The sequence below is a fragment of the Magallana gigas genome, chromosome 3 (assembly GCF_963853765.1).
Source record: "Magallana gigas chromosome 3, xbMagGiga1.1, whole genome shotgun sequence".
In the NCBI taxonomy this organism is placed as follows: Eukaryota; Metazoa; Mollusca; class Bivalvia; order Ostreida; family Ostreidae; genus Magallana; species Magallana gigas.
The window spans coordinates 48442828-48461309 of record NC_088855.1 but is presented as its reverse complement, the minus strand read 5'-3'; the positions used below and the strand labels follow the sequence as shown (position 1 = coordinate 48461309).

Genomic DNA, 18482 nt, shown 5'->3' with positions numbered 1-18482 from the left:
TTCAAATACATAATCTTAATTTGACTCTCCTTTTCTGAACCAATTTTACACAAAAAAGGACGATTGTAGTGAAAACACATTCAACTGAATGGATTAATCGTTTCAAATTAATTTGTGCATAGGTTATTTTTGATTTTGTTTAAGTTTTTCTACATATTGAGATCTGCAAATTTCAGTGGCGGGGTGTTCTGTAACTGTGCATGCAAAGTTCAGATAAATTTCCATGACATTGGAGAAACCAGTGTTTATACCTTTTTCTTTTCTTGTATACTTTTTGTGTTTATCTCAATTACCTACAGCTGTCCAGAATGTCACCTATAGCTGTCCAGTAGGTAGAAATTTATTGACCAGCTACATGTAACTTATTGGACTGGGTGCAGAACAATATGAGATTTACTGGGCTTGGTTTAACAAAAGATGACATCACAAAAAAAATTTCAGGGATAATCCTTAAGGTCTTTCGATTGTTGCATGACATCATCAGGAGCATTCCGGGCTATTTTACCATTATTGGCTTTATTATCAGTGAAATGTGAATATTGGTTTTGGCTATTTTATTCATTTATAGATGTTTTTCAGCACATTTTAAGTTATTGAATGTGAAATTACAATTATATTTAACAATTTGAATAAATGTTTTCGATGGAATCGCAGAATTCAACGAAAAACTGACTAAACCATATAAAGCTATCATGTACATACACCATATTACCACATTTTAACATTTTTTACCCCGCTTTGTAATTTTTTCTTTGCATACTTTGATAGAATATATAATAATTTACAAATGTAGCAACTTTGAGTGGGTTTGAACCATTATTAAAAGATTTATAGACCTTTTTAGATGCAGACATGCATTTTTCAAGGTTGAAAATGGATTAAAATGCATTGCAAATGTCATAACATATATACTAGTTTAAATGGCCTTAAATTGATTTAAAAAAACATGAATAAAGATTGTGATTAACTTCAGTAGGATTTGCTTTAATACATGTATTTCATGGAAATAAGATGAAAAATCAGTTAAGTTGGATAGCAGTTGCTGCTGTAATTGCCCTGATAGTGTATCTGTGTTAGCTCCTACAGCATGAAAAATAAATTTGTGACATATCCTTATTTTAGTTCAGTTTGATTGTTTTCATATTGCTCTTCAAATTTAAACAACAACTACAAAGACTAAACCATAAAAACATCAAGGGTGGAGAAACTGGAAGGTAATTTCAAATTAATGGAAAAGCCAGTGCAACAGCCGCAACCTTCAAACCATTCAATGTGAGCTAGAACTTTGATTCATGCATATGATGGTTAACATTAGTGATGTCAAAACAAAACTCACAATTTAACCTACTGACCCCCAGTCTTTATTTACAGTTTTGAATATCATAGCTTTTCACACACTTTACAAGCAAAATATATACATGGAATGTATATATTTAAACTTGCAAACTTAATTTGATACAGAATACTGTTTACAGGGATATATTCGCCCCCGTTTTATTTTTGCCCCTTTCGCCCTCGTTGTCAGCGGGCGAATTTAAGACTGGGCGAATTCCAAAGTCTAAAATCATATCATAGTAAACACAATGTGTGTTGGCAAATTCAAGATGGGGCGAAACTGTTTGAAAGTGTAGAAGGCGAAAATTACACAGGGTAAAAATAACCTGATATACAGTATATAATCCAAGATGATCAGCAGCATAACAACATTAAGTATCCTTAAGTTTTAACTTTGATATGAAAAAAGGCAGTACCAAAGTATCTAATGTTCATTAATCTCTTAATATTCATAATTTGAGCCAAATTTGTATGCAAGTTTTTTTATTGCTAAAAATGAAAGCTTTTCAATAAACCATATTCTGGCACAAGACCAATAAATTACTTATCGCCATCTTGAATATGGTATCTTATTGATTTATTTGGTTAATACACAGCCTTATCATATATCAATTGTCATTTTCTACAAAAAGATCTAGTTCAAGTGCTCTCTTTAAAACATCCATCCCACTTCACTTGCTCTACAATCATCAATACATGCTCTGTATACCCCTCTTCACCGCAAAAAGACGTGACTGTTTTCCACTCAGTATCCCTGGGGTGACTGGTGACAAGTATGTCCATCTGGTCACAGTATCAATACATGTTCTGTTTGTGCCCCCCTCCCCCCCCCTTCCTCTTATAACGGTGCCCGACCCCCAGCCCCCAAATTGAACAGGCTGCCTGCCTGTTTTCCTATATATGTGTATATATGTATATACCCGGTACCTTATACATGACAGACGCAATCCCTCATCACTGAATCAATATATGTTTCTGGTTTGGTGTTAATATATTTTTATTGGTGTATAGATATATCTATGTGTATACATTATGCGACACTGGGATGTACACCTCAGATTTGGACCAATGAGCATGATCCATTCTCTTCCTCTATATATACACCCACCAACAGAATTCAAATGTTCATTATTGGTTGTTGTGGTGGGCCCTTTCAATAGATATCTATACTAGTACCGGTAAGTCTGTTTTATTTATATGTCTATTTGTGATATATATTTTTTGAACAATTTTGTAACAAGTTATTACGATTAGAATATGTTTAGAATAATTATTGGTATATCTAATCTTAATTTCAAGGTTTCTTTTCAATAAACATCTCATGATTCCTATTTATCAACCATGTAAAATATATTTTTTTAACTCTAACATAAAAAAAAAATACATGTAGATTTGTTCAATAATGTTATTTTTCTTTAATAAAAACCATTTGTCAAGAGATTTTCAATTTCAACATAATCCATGCAATAAATATTAGTTTATTTATAAATGACTCATTTTCAAATGAATGTAGAAGTAGCAAAATAACTTCTAAAAATATTAAGATACCAAAATCTCATTCTGCAATGATCAACATTTAAAAAAAAAAAAAAAAAAAACCTTCCCTTTATCTGATCTAACAGACGATAGTTGTTTTATTTTACAGCTATCTTTTGGTTTATCTATAATCTTTTTCCTTTAGTATATATAGATAACATTAACTGTTGCATTGAAAAAAAGAATAATAATTTAAGCATCTGGCAATATGAATTATCCCACTTAATAGTGGCAAAATGACACTTTGATGGGCTTATCACTATTATACTTATTTTCAAATTAAACACATAATGAACATATTATTACCATGGTACTTGTGTACAATCAAATACTGTGTAAATCCTCTCCAGTGAGTCAGCATTCAAATCAGATGTCAAATACTACCAGAATTCAGTATAATTACAGAGACTCTAACATACGCGATAAAGGATTTTTTTATTCATTTGCAGCATAAACTGTTGCTTGAAGTCAAAGATAAAATCATTACTAGTTTAGAATGAATTGATATTTTGAATAAAATCTTAGACGCTCTGTCATTGCTTAACATAAAAAATAACTGCAGGCTGAGCATTGACCCTTTATCTAATGAAAACAAAAACCAGTTAGACGGGACCTGTTGATTTTAGGTAATGATGCAGACTGTTTGTATCTCAGCCACTAAAAACAATTCATTCAGCAAAAAAATTTATAATAATTTTAAAAAATCACACATCAACATCAATATGTATGCATTTTATTTTAAACTTTAGACATTCTTTTATCACATGAAACTTACCATTCAATTTGAACCATAATTGAATTCATATCCTGATATGAATGATTAAAATGAATAAAAAAATTGATTCAACACCAATGTTTGACATAAAAACAGAGTGTGTCATTATGAGTATGGGCTTGGTCGTGCCTTGGTTTTGGGTTTTTATCAGCCTGGCAATCAAGGTCTGGGGTGCCAGGGGCAAGAAACTTCAGGATGACGTACTTAGTTTACCTGTCCAACCAAACTATCAGCCATTACGGGACACAGGAGTGTAGAAAAAACACTTAACATTTCAATATCAAAGTCAATTTCTCAAATCAACAGAAGTCTTTATTCAATAGAGGGCAGTAAGGTGAAAGAAATAAACTTTCTACGTAGGTACCAAGAGCTCTGAACATTGGAATAACAAACACCAGAAACAGGATGAGGCTCTTTATCAATCACCTGTGATGTAGATCTGAACGAAATCCATCAAGGCCACATAATCTTTCCACAATCTTGATTGCAGAATTTATTTTTTCAAAGTATAACTCAAAGTTAATTCTTTCTGGTAACATGTACCAGAGTAGTTAATGAATAGTTCATTAAAATTCACAAAAATCTTATGTCAGAATTCTGGTTTTTCAGACAAAATGCAAAGACAAGTCACAGGGCTGTGGTTCACCGGTACTTTCTTGTTCCTTGTGACCTTGACCCATTCCAAACAGATAGATGACCTTTCTTCCAACTGTCGGTACAGAGCTAGCGAGCCTTCCATGACTTCTGTCACATGCAACTATGAAAACACATCTAGTATTTCAAGGTTACTGGAACTTGGTAGGTCGTATCTGGAACAGGAATCTTGGAAATCCCTTGAAGTCACTGGAAATTCCAACATCACCTCATTTCCAGCCGATTACTTCACCGGAATCAAAGACATAGAATCTCTAGGTTTCCATGGCACCAGGCTTCAGTCTATACCAGATATCTTTGTGAACCTTCAGCAGGTCTTTACAATGGACCTGTCCCTTAATGAACTATTAGTCATTAGTACACTTCATTTACAGAAACTTGGCATCCACCACCTGAACTTGTCCAAGAATATCATCAGATTCCTAAAAGCAGATGATCTTTTATGGATTCCTTCTGTAGAGGTTCTAGATCTTTCCAACAATAACATTGCAGAAATAGCAGGTAACAGCTTTAGTTCCACAAGACTCATCAGAAAACTAATTCTATCCTCCAATTTCTTGACATCCATCTCAGAACACATTTTCTCTGGTTTGGAAAGCAATCTCAAGGAGCTTTACCTGGGAAAGAATCAAATTTCTGATATTCATCCTCTAGCATTTAGCAAACTTCTTGAGCTGAAGCTTTTGGATTTGTCTGGCAACCCATTAAATCTTAAAATTTATGTCAGCTCCATCAAACTTCCACAGCATATAGTACATCTAGACCTACAGAGAACAAAGCTCTCAACTCTGGAATATTGTTCCCTTAGCCATCTCCATGACATTGAGTTCATAAACCTCCAAGGAAATGACCTTCATTGTACCTGTGATGTTGTCTGGGTAAGCCAGTTACTGAAGCGCCACTTTTATCCCTCTCTTCACTCTCAGAGGGAGCAGACTGAAATACTGTGTCTCAATATGAACAATGAGACAGTCAATGCCTCCTCTATAGAACCAGAATGCAACAAGAAGACCAAACCTCCATGCTCAAGCCTCACAGCCCTGTCGCAGCTAAAGCTGAAACTTAAAGACCTCCATTACATGGTAGAAATCAGGAAAGGGAAGATCTGGATGCACTGGAGCCATCTGAACTCCTCTCTGATCTATGCCTATCGGATAGAGGTGATAGAACATGGCAAGGAAAAAGAGTATTTCTATGGACCTGTCACCATTCACTCCAGTTCCAACTATTTCAAAATAGAAAGCTTTGAACTGAAAAACACGCGGTTGCAAGTTTGTCTCTACGTGATGGCTAATGAGACTTACGACCTACATGTGCAATGTGCTTTCGTGGAGGACAAATCCCTGAACAGCATTGTGGGAATTCTGGCTGGCATCATTTTCCTCATCCCTTGTGTTATTGGTTTATCCCTTGTCATCTATCATGACAGAAAACACAGAATTCTAGAGGAATCAAAGAGACCGCTTCACTCGGATTCAGACTCTGAGGACGAAAGCCGGAATGTGTACAAACAGGAAGTCATAGATGAGAATCTGGATGATGTTCAGGAAATTAAGAAAAGACAAATTCATGATGGAATCGTTCTAAACTCCACACAATTACCAGAGTCTATATCTCAAGTGTCTGTGAAATTTATTAATGAAGATACTGTCGTAGTAAAACAAAGTGACATCTCTACTGTGGATGGACATTTATCAAAACCCTGTACAAACACAGACTCCTCAACAACGACTCCAGACTCAACCAGTGCCAACATAGAATTCCAGACCTGTGGGGACCCATCATAAGGATCAAGTTGTCAAAGCAACTTGTCACAAGAAAGTCCCATCTTGTTTAGTGATAAATATCTATGCAATTACAACTAAATATCATGTACTGTTAACTTTCATGGAAATTAAATCAATGCAGCTGTGTTGAGACTCTTGATTATGAAAATATGATCATCCATTTCATACTGAATTTGAAATATTCATGTATTGTACATACAATCTTTTGCATAATATATAATGTCTTTTTTTAGTTATGAATTAAAGAGAGTTAACCAAGTATGGGCTTTAAAAGTACATTAATTCAAATTCCACCTTCATTGACTTTTAGAACCTTTAGTTAAGACAAAGAGAGCCTCAAAAGCTCAATTTACTGTGTAAATGGTTATTATCAATGTTACCAAAATTGACATTTGCTCACTTTGCAGAAAAACTGTCAACTATCACAGAAAAGTGAAAATGCAAACTAAAGCCTTTTTTCATGAAGTCAATAAACATACAATAGTAGTTTGTCCAATTCCAAACTTAATTTGATCATGAAAACTATAAACTCATACAAGACAATCGACAAGCAAAACATTTTAAATTAATCATTACATGATTTTCTAAATGTAAATGAATATGGTGAAAACACTTTCAGATAAAGTAAGTTTTCAAACTATTTTTTTTTATTTTTAAGATTCATTCACCAAACACTGAATTAGCTGAATGTAACTTTCTATGAATATAACAAAAATATTGAGCTAATTTCCTGTTTTACAGTGATTTATCAAGGACTTTGCCTGTTTTGTTTTGAAATGAAAATTGATCTTCGTACAGTGAACAAATCTCAGACTCATTTTTTCATTTAGGATTTTTTTTATTAGAGGGAGGGAGGGGCACTTGTCACAGGAAAACAATTTTCAAAATGAATCCTTTACTTTTCAACAAACTTATGTCTAACTAAACTAAGGTTAGGCACAACAAAAGGGGTATGGTCACATGGTAAGATAAAAGCAATGTAACCATAAGATAACAACAAGAGGCCAATAGGCCTTAACAGTCACCTGAGTAGCATATAACCCATACACAAACTTGTCGAGGTGTCTCATATATGCATTTAATTAGGTTTCATTCTGGAGTAGAAAAATTATAAATTTGTAATGACGACCACCTACCTGCCTGAAATCTTTCAAAAAGAACTATGAAACCTATAATTTTGGCAAAAAACTTAAAGATCTGGTCTACAAAATCATGAATTCAGTTTTCCTTTAGGTGTGTGGGAGTAAAGAAGATAATTTTTAAACATTATATGCATTAACACCTATACATCCATTTTGGCCATGCCCTAGAGTCAAAACCCATACTCCAGGGGACATGAAATTTAAAATTTTAGTAGAGGACTTCCTGGTAAACATAATTATTAGTCAGTTTTTTATACAGATGTGTGAGAATACAGAAGAAGATTTTAAAACATTATATGCATGAACACTATATTGCCATATTGCCACTCCCCCACATGTCCTGAACCCCTGACCCTGGGGCCACGAATTTCACAATTTAGGTAGAGGAGTTAGTGGACATCATAACCATGCATTCAGTTTTTTGCCCACATGTTTGAGGGTAAAGAAGAAGATTTTTTGAGACTTAATACATTTTTACTATATGGCCATATTGGCCCCACCCTAGAGCCTGAACCCCTGACACAGGGGTCATGAATTTCACAATTTTGGTAGAGGGCTTCATGGACATCATAATCATGCATTTAGTTTTTAACAAATATATATGGGAGTAGAGAAGAAGATTTTCTAAGATTTAATACATTTTTACTATATGGCCATATTGGCCCCACCCTAGAGCCTGAACCCCTGACACAGGGGTCATGAATTTCACAATTTTGGTAGAGGGCTTCATGGACATCATAATCATGCATTTAGTTTTTAACAAATATATATGGGAGTAGAGAAGAAGATTTTCTAAGATTTAATACATGTTTACTATATGGCCATATTGGCCCCACCCTAGAGCCTGAACCCCTGACACAGGGGCCATGAATTTCACAATTTTGGTAGAGGTCTTCATGGATATCATAACCATGCAACTAGTTTTTTCCTCACATGTGTGGGAGTAGAGAAGAAGATTTTTGAAAATTTGGATTTTTTTTGCATATTTGGCCCCACTTGTGGTGCCCCAGGGGTGGTAAAGCCACAAATTTCACAATTTAGATTCCTCTTACCATAGAAATGCCTCACACCAAAAATGGTAGCAAATGGCCTTGTAGTTTTTAAGAAGAAGTTAAAAATATAAAATTGTTAACGCACGACGCCAGACGAAAACGGATAGCAATGTCACCTGAGTTTACTCAGGTGACCTAAAAATAAAGACACAAGGGAATTCAATTGTTAAAAATCAAGATCCACTGGTTGATGTGTTGATGCATCAATCAGACCAAATGGATCCTTGAAAAAATCCATCGATCTGAAGAATGTGTACATGTAAAATAACTTGGACGCACTCTTTTGATTTTAATATTTTGCACATAAAACTAAGTATCATGTAAATCTTATCAATGGCATACATACATGTACCTGATTTAGACACATATATTGCAGATTTATCACTCCAGCCCACATGGTAGTGAGATTTCTAAATCATCTGTAGTCAGGTATATTTTACCTTACAGACAACACGATCAGAACATTATGTCATAAAGCACTCTTAAAGTACTCTACTTCATATTTTGAAATTTAGATCTTTTATTTCTTATCTCTTTCCCCATATTTAAATTCTTGAAACATCATGCAAGATCAAATAACTTCTGTACCCCCCCCCCCCCCCCCCAAAGCACCATATCATTGAAAAAAAAATTACTGGTACATTCTATGAACAAAACTTTTGACTATTTATGTGTTAATTACTCAACAGCAACATGATACAATTGTGCTATGTACAGGTAAGAGTTGTGAAGGAAAATTCTGTTTCATGAATTTACTTACTAATGAACACATGATTTGCATAAATACATAGAGCTGATTGACTGAGATACATGACCAGGCAGACTTACCAGAATTTCAGCACTGCAGCCCATGTCCAGGGAGACAGAGATACATGTACAGACAGACTTACCAGAATTTCAGCACTGCAGCCCATGTCCAGGGAGACAATCAACATCTTAGACAGGGAGGGGTCCAGGGGGAACTCCACCATCTGTCTGCCCAGGGGGGTCAGGGATCCTGTGTTGTCCAGGGCCCCCGTGATCCACAGCTGGTACATAGAGTTCAGAATATTGTCCTAGAAAGATTATTGACTGTTTAATAGTGTCCAGTCTACATAATAATCAATACATTCCCAATGCACAGTCAACATTTTTAACTAATTGTGTCAAAATTTAATGCATTTAACATATAAAATTTATGTATAGCACATCAAATTTCTATAATCTTTATGGATTTAAATGATTTTCCTTGCAAACATTCATACTTTCATGAATATGTACAAGTTCTCAACTCATTGACATGATGTTTATTATTCTTACCTGAGGAGGCGGGTCCATAAAGTGGAACTGTAACAGATCTTGGACGCCCAGGGACTTCAACAGCAGCACAACATTGGCCAGGTTTGTCCTCTGTATCTCGGGCACCGTGTTGGTCAGTAATTCATCTTTGTATTGTCTCTGTGTGTACAGCCGATAGCAATGCCTACAAACCCCAAAACAAATCTCACTACCCTTATACTCAATGTAATAAACTTGCTGATCATTAAGATAAGTGGTATATCTGTGTGTATTTTTGTGGAAATTTTTTTCAAAGTGACAATTATGTCACTCTTTACAATGGAGTAACACCTTCCATTAATGCTAAAGAAATCATTCCTACACAGGATTAGTGGTCACAGAATTCTGTATCTTACCCGGGGCCTGTCCTGCCTGCCCTCCCTGACCGCTGGTTGGCATTGGCCTGTAATAGTCAAAGCAATGAAAGCATCTTTGTGGTAACATTTTCAATTCAATATGACAATAACAATACAAATGAACTATAATTATCATAGTGTCTTTCAAGAAATAATTTCTAACTTCAGTAATGCAAAAAACAAAACAAACATTTTTATTTAAATCCTAATGAAAATTATAATACCCTACTGGTAAAAAGTTTTAGTTTCAGAGAGACATGGCATTAAGCAGAAATAACTTTATCAAATATTTTCTCACCTGACTGATGGGGAAGATCTGGAGAGCGTCCATACCGATTTTAGGATTGAAGACCTTAAGCTTACAGTAGCCAGCGTCTACCACGAACATGATTCCATCCACTGGGAGTCAATGCAGACAGTTAAAATGTATTACCAGTAAATTTAAAGTAAAAACATCATCTTAAAGACTTATAACATAGCATACAACTGTTTCTCAAATAGATATGAATTTAATAGATCAGTGAACAAGAATATGGTGTACTTGTTTACAATTTCACCTGGAACATAGTATTCAGTAATAAAGCAGATAAAATATTACAATTTACATCTAATACTCCTGAAAACCGATTTTTCACTGTCTAAAAAAAAGGGAGATCACCTGTGAGAGAGGTCTCTGCAATGTTTGTAGCCACAATGCACTTCCTGACTCCATCAGGAGCTTTCTCAAAGATCTTGGCCTGGAGGTCACTGGGTAGCTGGGAGTAGATCGGGAGGATTGCTAATGGAGGGGCTTCATCCAGCTCCCCAAGCCGTTCTGACGTAATATTCAGAATATATAACGCATAAGTATCTATACATGGGATTCAGAATAATTCATATGCAGTGTATATTAACAAGTCAGTCTTTAAAGCAACATAGTATGATACTACATGGGCAGATTCACTGGGTAGGTCTCAGTTTCTCAAAAGTAAACAAATTAATTCTGAATTTTTACATTGCTCAGTTACTTCTCCTTATATTCTGGTACCTATTTTTTTATTCATAAACAAATGCTTACACTGTGCATTATTAAAAATTCTTTTCCTTTGAAATAACTTTACAATATTCCTTTAATGAATAATACGTACACAAATACAAGTATAATGTACAAGTTTTCCACACACCTGTTAACAGTTCACAAGTTACTTCAATATCCTCCTGCCCTGGCATAAATACCAATATATCTCCTATAAAACAAAATTCATTCTTCATCATAAGTTTAACAAAAACAAATACTGACCTATACAGAACACAGTTGAAAAAATTAACTATTTAGAAAAAGATGAATGAGCTATGAGATGAATCACTGATACTGGCCTTTCATCCCTGTGAGGTGTATCTGCATGGACTGTTTGACGGCCGAGTCTACATAGTCCTCCACCACATTCTTACTGAAGAAAATCTCCACTGGGAAAGTTCGGCCGGGAATGGTATAAGTTGGCACGTTGCCAAAGAAGTTGGCAAACTTATCAGCATTCATTGTTGCTGATGTTACAATCAACTTCAAATCATGACGTCTGGCCACAACCTAATAGACAGAATCAGCTTCTACAGTATATTACATGTTAATCATTCAGTGTATATGTTGATAAGGAATTCAATAGAAAGTACTTGTACTTGAATTTGTTCTTACATCCCTAAGGAGTCCAAACAAGACATCTGTATTGAGTGAGCGTTCGTGAGCTTCGTCCATTATGATAGCACTGTAGTTATCCAGGTCAGACTCTCTCAGAGATTCTCTCAGCAAAATACCATCTGTCATGTACTTAATGACAGTTTTCTGTAGAAAAAAATCACAAACCCCAACATGAACACCATCTTGCACAATAACAAAGGAGAAGTAATAACTTTTTTAAAGCACAAAAAATTTCTAAGGATTTGTGATCATACATATAATTAGGAAGAACATTACAGAACAGCAAAAAGAACGTGAAAATAAAAGCAACCTCTGATGTGCAGTCCTCAAAACGAATTGCGTATCCCACATCCTGTCCTAGCTCCACCCCCATTTCCTCGGAGACCCGCTTAGCGACAGACATGGCTGCCACTCTCCTGGGCTGAGTACAGCCCACCATACCATACTTTGTGTAGCCATCCTCGTGGAGGTACTATAAACACAGTGATATATAAAGTCAACAATTATTGATAGTTTTTTGCCCTTTAGAATATCTTGCAAGGAAATGCTGGAGGGAGGTAATAAACATGTACTCCTTACTCCATTAAATACAACATACTCTCAAGCATAATTGTAAAGTGCTCCAAATTTTTGAACGACTAGAGTATAGTTAGAATTATAGAGCACAACTTAAACTTGTGTACAGAGAACACATGCCCAAATGTTTTACAACCTCTAGGTCTGAGGCTTCTGATACAGACAGCTTTTATCCATCTCAACATCATTCATTGGACCCTGTCATGGATTTCAAATTTGCATCCATGCCCAAAATCATTTAAGTAACAAATGTGACAACAATTTAATGAATAGGATCATTATCGGAATATCCACAAATTTGCATTTTACTAAATGCACAAAATTTGATGCTCATGAATATTTATTTAACCACAGTAAGAGACTACTGATAGTTGCAGTGTAAAATTTTCAATACTTCATGGACGACTCCCACTCAGTATTTCCACATCCACACACTGACCTGCGTCAGCTGAGTTGTCTTCCCTGATCCTGTCTCTCCCACAATGACAATCACATTATTGTCTCTAATCACATTCAGAAGCTGAAAGTAAAAAAAAAATAACATAAAAAAAAGGAAATATATATTAATAAAAAAATATCATTAAACATCAAAATTTATGGCAAGTTACAGAGGCACATACAAAAAAATGAATATCAAAATATCAATCAATACTTCTGTCTTTATAGGTTTTAAATAAAACATACAGTTGGGATTGGGAGTACATTTGGGATAAAAAAAAAATTCAGAATACAGTCAATATATTATGATGCAAAAGGAATGCTTCAGCATAACATTAATAAAAGGTCCATGAAAAAGAAGGACTGAATTGTGACCTCATTTCTGATGGCGTAGATGGGCAGGTACTTCCTCTGCTCAGCGATGGATTTTCTCTTGGCAAACTCACTGACCGCCTCTGACTTGTCCTTGAGGAGATCTGCAAACTTGTGGTCGGCCTTGTAGTCTAAATCCCCATTCTCCAAAGTCTTGTCAGCCTGCAAGGGAAAACTTTCAATAATTTTCAAATAATTGATAAAGCTCCTTATTTTTTTCATTCAATATTCAATGAAAAAAGTTTTAGTCTTTAAAGGGAAAAAACCCCAGTAACTGCCAATTTTCAAAACAAACAAAATAAATTTAAGATATTTATTTATTTATGGTAGTGGGAATTCCCTATTCTATGAATAATCAAAGAGTATTTCATAACTTTTATGTCTCAACTTTTCTTCAATGCACTATATTTTACTTTACAGTATTGTAGGTCTACATAAATTGAAACCTTTTCCTCCTCCTTTTTGACTCCCATAATTTCTCCTATCTTAGTTCCTGCCAATTCCCATTCTTTCTTCTGAGCCTTTCTTTTTTCTTTCTGGTCTCTGTGTATTCGAACCACAGCACAACCTTTCCTAGCAACCTGGGCCATGTCAGAAGTAGGGTCCTACAAAATCAGATGCAATAATTAATCAAACTAGTTCACAAACAACAGTATTTCTTTGGTTTTCACATGTATAACTGGCTCATGAAATATGGTACATGTTGTACCTCAGATGTTTACTCAATTCATAAATATAATATAGTCTATAGAAATACTTTAATATCTCAAATTAAATATAAAATACAGCTGAAATTTGATTTTTCATTGTTATCTTAAATATGAAATGTCAACGTGAGTAGGAATCCCACTCACTGGTTCTTTATATACATGTTATGTTATCCTCTATATCTCAAATTTTAGAATATCCTCTATGTCTAATATCCTGTGATATCTAGAACTTTATTTTTATAGCTTCCATCTGATTTGACACTGAGTGTTGACTTTTGAACCTTACCTTAACAGGGACGACAGGCTCGGGCTGTTTAGTGAATGTGATGCGGCCGTCAAGAAATGGTGGAACAATGTTGTGAACCAACAAATGAACTCTCGCCTCGTTATCATCCTCAAAATCCTCATCAAAATTAGTCCTGACAACCACACCGCTCCTCATCATTCTGTTGGTCTCCCATAATTCATTGTCCTGTAAAAAGAGAATAGATCGACTGAAGGATAACAAATCCCAAATGATGATCTGTGTACAGCAAACTATAGGACTGTAACACATACTCTTGTACAGCTAAAACATAACCAGCAAAATTTGACTGTATAAATTCTATTTTGCTAAGGTTTTTCAATTTTTCATCTATCAAGCTGATGAATTTTACATAAACTTTGACATTAAAGCTATAAAGTATGGTTTAAAGTGCACAATTTCTTTGAATCTAATGCAAACTTGCCAGCATTTTTTTTCAGTTTTATTTTATTTGAAGAAATTAAATTTTAAAAATGTGTAATTATTAGAGCTTCTTTATTTTCATTATTGCTAAAGTAGGCAAGAAACCTGAAATATTTTTCTTTCCAAAAATAATGCATCAAATCAGATCAAGTAGCTTTAAACTGTTTGATGATCTGTATGTTCAACAAAAAGAGTTAGTGAGCTAACAGATTCTGACCCTCTGGTGCTGTGCCTGTCTGGCTGTCATCTTCTTCTTCTTCTTTTTCTCCACCTCCTCCTCCTTGCGTTTAGTGTAGTCAGTAGACATTCCAGAGAACGGGTTGTGGTCATCGTCGTAACCTTCATCAAGTCCGTACCATTCTCGATCAAGACGCTTCTGTTCCATTTCCCAGTCCTCTCTTTCTTCCTCTGTCATCTTCTCAACATCTACTTTACCTGTATATGTACATTGTACAATATTTGATAATATAATGTAACAGGTCATGAAGGTTCTAAATTTGATTTAGCTTGTCTTCAAAAATGAAAAATTATCGCTATATTAAAATAATATTCACAAATCATATAAAAAATAATCACCAATAGAAATCTAAATTCCAAATGGTCCTTTTTTTTAACATCCATGCATGCAGTACAATTGAATGATTTATTTACATGCATCAACATAAATGGCCAGCCTCTACTATACCTTTTTCATCCATTTTAGGTGTGTATGGTATCTTCTTTTTATTTTTCATCCAAGTATTGTATTTATACGATGGAGTTGGTAATGGTGTTTCATCAGACCTTTTCCTTAAAAACAGTTTAAATTCATTTTTTAATTGACGAGCACAAAACTTTGATGGCATACCATTAAATTAATTTCAAGTACTCTCAAGAATATTATGACAAAAACAGTATTTTCGTAACATCTTGCGAGGTATTGGTATTATCATTTTTTTTATCAAAACAATGTACTGTATTATGGTTAATCTTCATCTTAATAAGCTTCCCCAACTTTGTCAAGTCAAGCTTAAAACCTCTAGGATTGGTTGTACCTGCGGTCTTTACTGCCACGGTGTGATGAGGTAAAACTCCGTTCACTCCTATCATCTGGGTCACGACTTAACGGAGTGGGTAAATCCCAACTGGATCGTTTCAGTGGTGTGGCATCATCATCCTCATCTTCCCAGGCAGTACGTGATGGCGTGTCTGAAAAAAAAATCTCAATGCTAATCTAATACTCTGCCTTCCAATATTATAAGATTTCATGGAATGCCTGCATACATTCTACGTTCTTAGACAGTAATATGAATTCAAAAGATTTGATTAATGAGCTCGATTTCACAAATTTTAATCATTATCTCTTAACAAGTGTATCTTGAGTCATCTACAAGTCATTACAACTAGTTTTAAGTCAAAGTTTAGAAGACATTGATTCAAAACTGAACATGTGTACTTAATCCGGTAATGATTTCCATTACCCAAAGATGTTTTGTCCGATTAGCTATTGATAGACAAGAAATGATGTTTTGTCCGATTAGCTATTGATAGACAAGAAATAATGGTAAGTTATCATTGATGGTTTTTTATATATATATATATATATATATATATATATATATATATATATATATATATATATATATATATATATATATATATATATATATATATATATAAAAAACAAAGATAAAAAATTTTCATGGTACAATATATTTCATTAAAACAAAAAGACTAAATAATTTCAACAAAGTTTTTTTTTATTTATTTTGCACAAAAAACTTGCCAAAATAAAAATTGTCATCTTCTTTTTTTTTAAATGAAAGATAATAAAATTTCCCAATGCCACAAACCTAGCACTGATAATCGGTATGTAAATGGTATATCAGACATGCTAATTATGGCTTAGGCTGAATACCTTTAACCCTGATATCTGGGGTGGCGGGACTATCTCTGAACCTCTTGGGAGTCTCGTCCCATTCCCTGGCGCTCCTGTCACTCCTGTCACTGCGGTGACTTCTGCTACTTCTGTCATCTCGGCGATGATCCCTGTCTCTCCGACGGTCTCTGTCTCTATCTCGATCTCGTGAGTAGTTTCTGTCTGTAATACAATCATATGATTATAAACAGTACAAAAAAAACAATAAGGGGCAGATAAAGGGGGGGGGGGGGGGGGGAGAGAGAGAGAAAGAGAGAGCTTTAAATTAACAGATAAATAAACAGATAACCCCAAGAAACATATTTTGTTCTAACAGTTAGTCTCACTTCTAACTTGATCATACATGTATCAACACGTGGTACAAGAACTTGCCTCGATCCCTCCTGTCATCTCGTCGTTTGTCTTTGGAGGAGACATGCAGTCCTCTGTCTCTATCTCTTTGCCTTTTTTCCTCTTGTCTATTTCTAGCCTCTCGACTAATACCACCAGGATGAGATGGTGTTTCTACTCGAGACTGTCTGTAATTTCTACAAAAAAAGTTTTTTCATCAACATCAATAGAAGCACTGATAGTGTTGATATGTGTTTAAAACTTCATGTTCATAGTCGGTGAACACACCTTCTTGGTCAGCGATTGACCAGATTACAAGTACTGAATGAGTTTGTTGGACTTGATATTAATTCAAGATCAGTTGTGGAATGTACTGCATACTGAGGAAAACACATTTTGATCATATAGTTGTTTATTCAGAATTTCTATTAGGTATAGAAATGTAACGTCAAGCATTATGACGTCAAAACAAAATTAACATTCTACAAAGTGCGGATAATCCATTTCAGATAATGGTCGTTACCACTGAGGATTCAGAGCTTAATTTTATTGATTTAAAAGCCATTTGTAATTTAAAATGTCTGAAATCTCCCTTATTCACCACTCAGAATTTGTTTTATTATTGGTAAAAATAATATCAATACATTAAGTGTTTTTTCCATTGATTCCAAATGCAACAAACAAATATGATTAGTTCAAGAAAGTTTACCTTTCTTTTCTGTCCCTTCTACTCTTATCTGAATTATCATCGCTATCATCCTCATCACTTTCACTGTCCTCATCTTTATCGTCTGTATATGATGATACTTTTGATTTTTTCTTGACAATGTCTTCCTCTTCCAATGCTTTGCGCTTTTCTTTAGCTAGTCTGTCTAAACCCAACAATGAAACTTTTGGCAGAGCAGGTTTCTTGAATTTATGAGATTCATCCCCAGACGTTTTCTTTTTCATTATAACCAGCCCTCCCTTTTGATTTTCCAGCCCCTCTAGTCTATGAAGAGTGGGATCATCATCTGGATCGATGTAACTTGTCATCATGCACTTCTTCACTGACCGAATTTGTTCGGATGCTGTTTTGTTTAAACCTACATAAAAGTACCTAAAATTGCTGTGTGAACAAACAAGATTGCAGTTTATGTCATTTTCCCTCTAAATATGCCTATAAGAATGACACTGAAAATAAGTGAATAAGCTTAATTGAAAACAAACGTAAACACAAATTCTAAATTCGCAGTTCTGTCGTCTTACTCTTTTGTATTAAAGGTTTGTTTAGTATGCATTAGACTAACATTCAGAGCTATGGCTGGCAATTTGCATTCCGGAATACTCATTCATTCATTCATTTCAAAGTTTTCTACGCTTGATTGATATTAAAAAGACGTTACTATAAGCCTTGATCAGGTACATGTAAGTAATTAAATTCTCCTAATTTTTGGGTGCAATGGTCATACCAAGGACGTTATTTATACATGTATATTATGTCTCTGGTCATACAAAGGAACAAAAATTATCAGACATGCAATACAGATGTCATCTGTAATTATATTAGTTGATTCTACGAAAAAATATAATTAAAAAAAAAGAAATGAAAATGTTATAATACATGTACTTTCATGATCATAATCATAATCTGTGGATGTGTGTGTGTGGGGGGGGGGGGGGGGGGGCACAACAATATCTTTCAAGTTGGTCGGTATTATAATTCTAACTTGTACGAAACACGAGTGTTACCGGTTGAGTTGAGGGATTTGAACGGTTTCAATGCTGAAAAATACATTAGAC

The 18482-nt window shown here is 34.6% G+C and overlaps 2 protein-coding genes across 4 annotated transcripts in view; one reads left to right on the top strand and one right to left on the bottom strand.

The window, feature by feature from the left end:
- LOC105324894 (pre-mRNA-splicing factor ATP-dependent RNA helicase PRP16) overlaps window positions 1-17972 on the bottom strand; it is a 32672-nt gene extending 14700 nt beyond the window's left edge. Inside the window, exons 1-19 of one of the 2 annotated variants that reach the window (XM_066080105.1) lie at window positions 17410-17972; window positions 16739-16897; window positions 16350-16528; window positions 15487-15640; window positions 15138-15241; window positions 14670-14887; window positions 14012-14197; window positions 13462-13620; window positions 13019-13177; window positions 12645-12725; window positions 11940-12101; window positions 11627-11773; window positions 11311-11521; window positions 11118-11180; window positions 10613-10768; window positions 10253-10353; window positions 9955-10001; window positions 9581-9743; window positions 9172-9336 (exon numbers count right to left, since the gene is read on the bottom strand). In XM_066080105.1, coding sequence (XP_065936177.1) covers window positions 9172-9336; window positions 9581-9743; window positions 9955-10001; window positions 10253-10353; window positions 10613-10768; window positions 11118-11180; window positions 11311-11521; window positions 11627-11773; window positions 11940-12101; window positions 12645-12725; window positions 13019-13177; window positions 13462-13620; window positions 14012-14197; window positions 14670-14887; window positions 15138-15241; window positions 15487-15640; window positions 16350-16528; window positions 16739-16897; window positions 17410-17738 — 2943 coding nt within the window. In that variant the 5' untranslated portion in view covers window positions 17739-17972. Of the gene's footprint in view, window positions 1-9109; window positions 9337-9580; window positions 9744-9954; window positions 10002-10252; window positions 10354-10612; window positions 10769-11117; window positions 11181-11310; window positions 11522-11626; window positions 11774-11939; window positions 12102-12644; window positions 12726-13018; window positions 13178-13461; window positions 13621-14011; window positions 14198-14669; window positions 14888-15137; window positions 15242-15486; window positions 15641-16349; window positions 16529-16738; window positions 16898-17409 lie in introns of both variants that reach the window. The other variant, XM_066080106.1, reaches the window with a different exon arrangement.
- Window positions 2359-6346, top strand: LOC105324893 (uncharacterized). 2 transcript variants are annotated; one of them, XM_011424131.4, is made up of 2 exons: window positions 2359-2513; window positions 4256-6346. In XM_011424131.4, the coding sequence occupies exon 2, from the start codon at window positions 4261-4263 to the stop codon at window positions 6085-6087; it is 1827 nt and encodes a 608-aa protein (XP_011422433.3). In that variant the 5' UTR covers window positions 2359-2513; window positions 4256-4260; the 3' UTR covers window positions 6088-6346. The 2 variants fall into 2 exon arrangements, with proteins under 2 accessions (XP_011422433.3, XP_034338937.2); XM_034483046.2 differs by lacking the exon at window positions 2359-2513 and adding an exon at window positions 4007-4152.
- Window positions 17973-18482: the final 510 nt, after the last annotated feature.

What these genes read in the sequence shown, in the direction of transcription:
- LOC105324893 (XM_011424131.4), top strand. Translation starts at nt 4,261, where the DNA reads ATGCAAAGACAAGTCACAGGGCTGTGGTTCACCGGTACTTTCTTGTTC.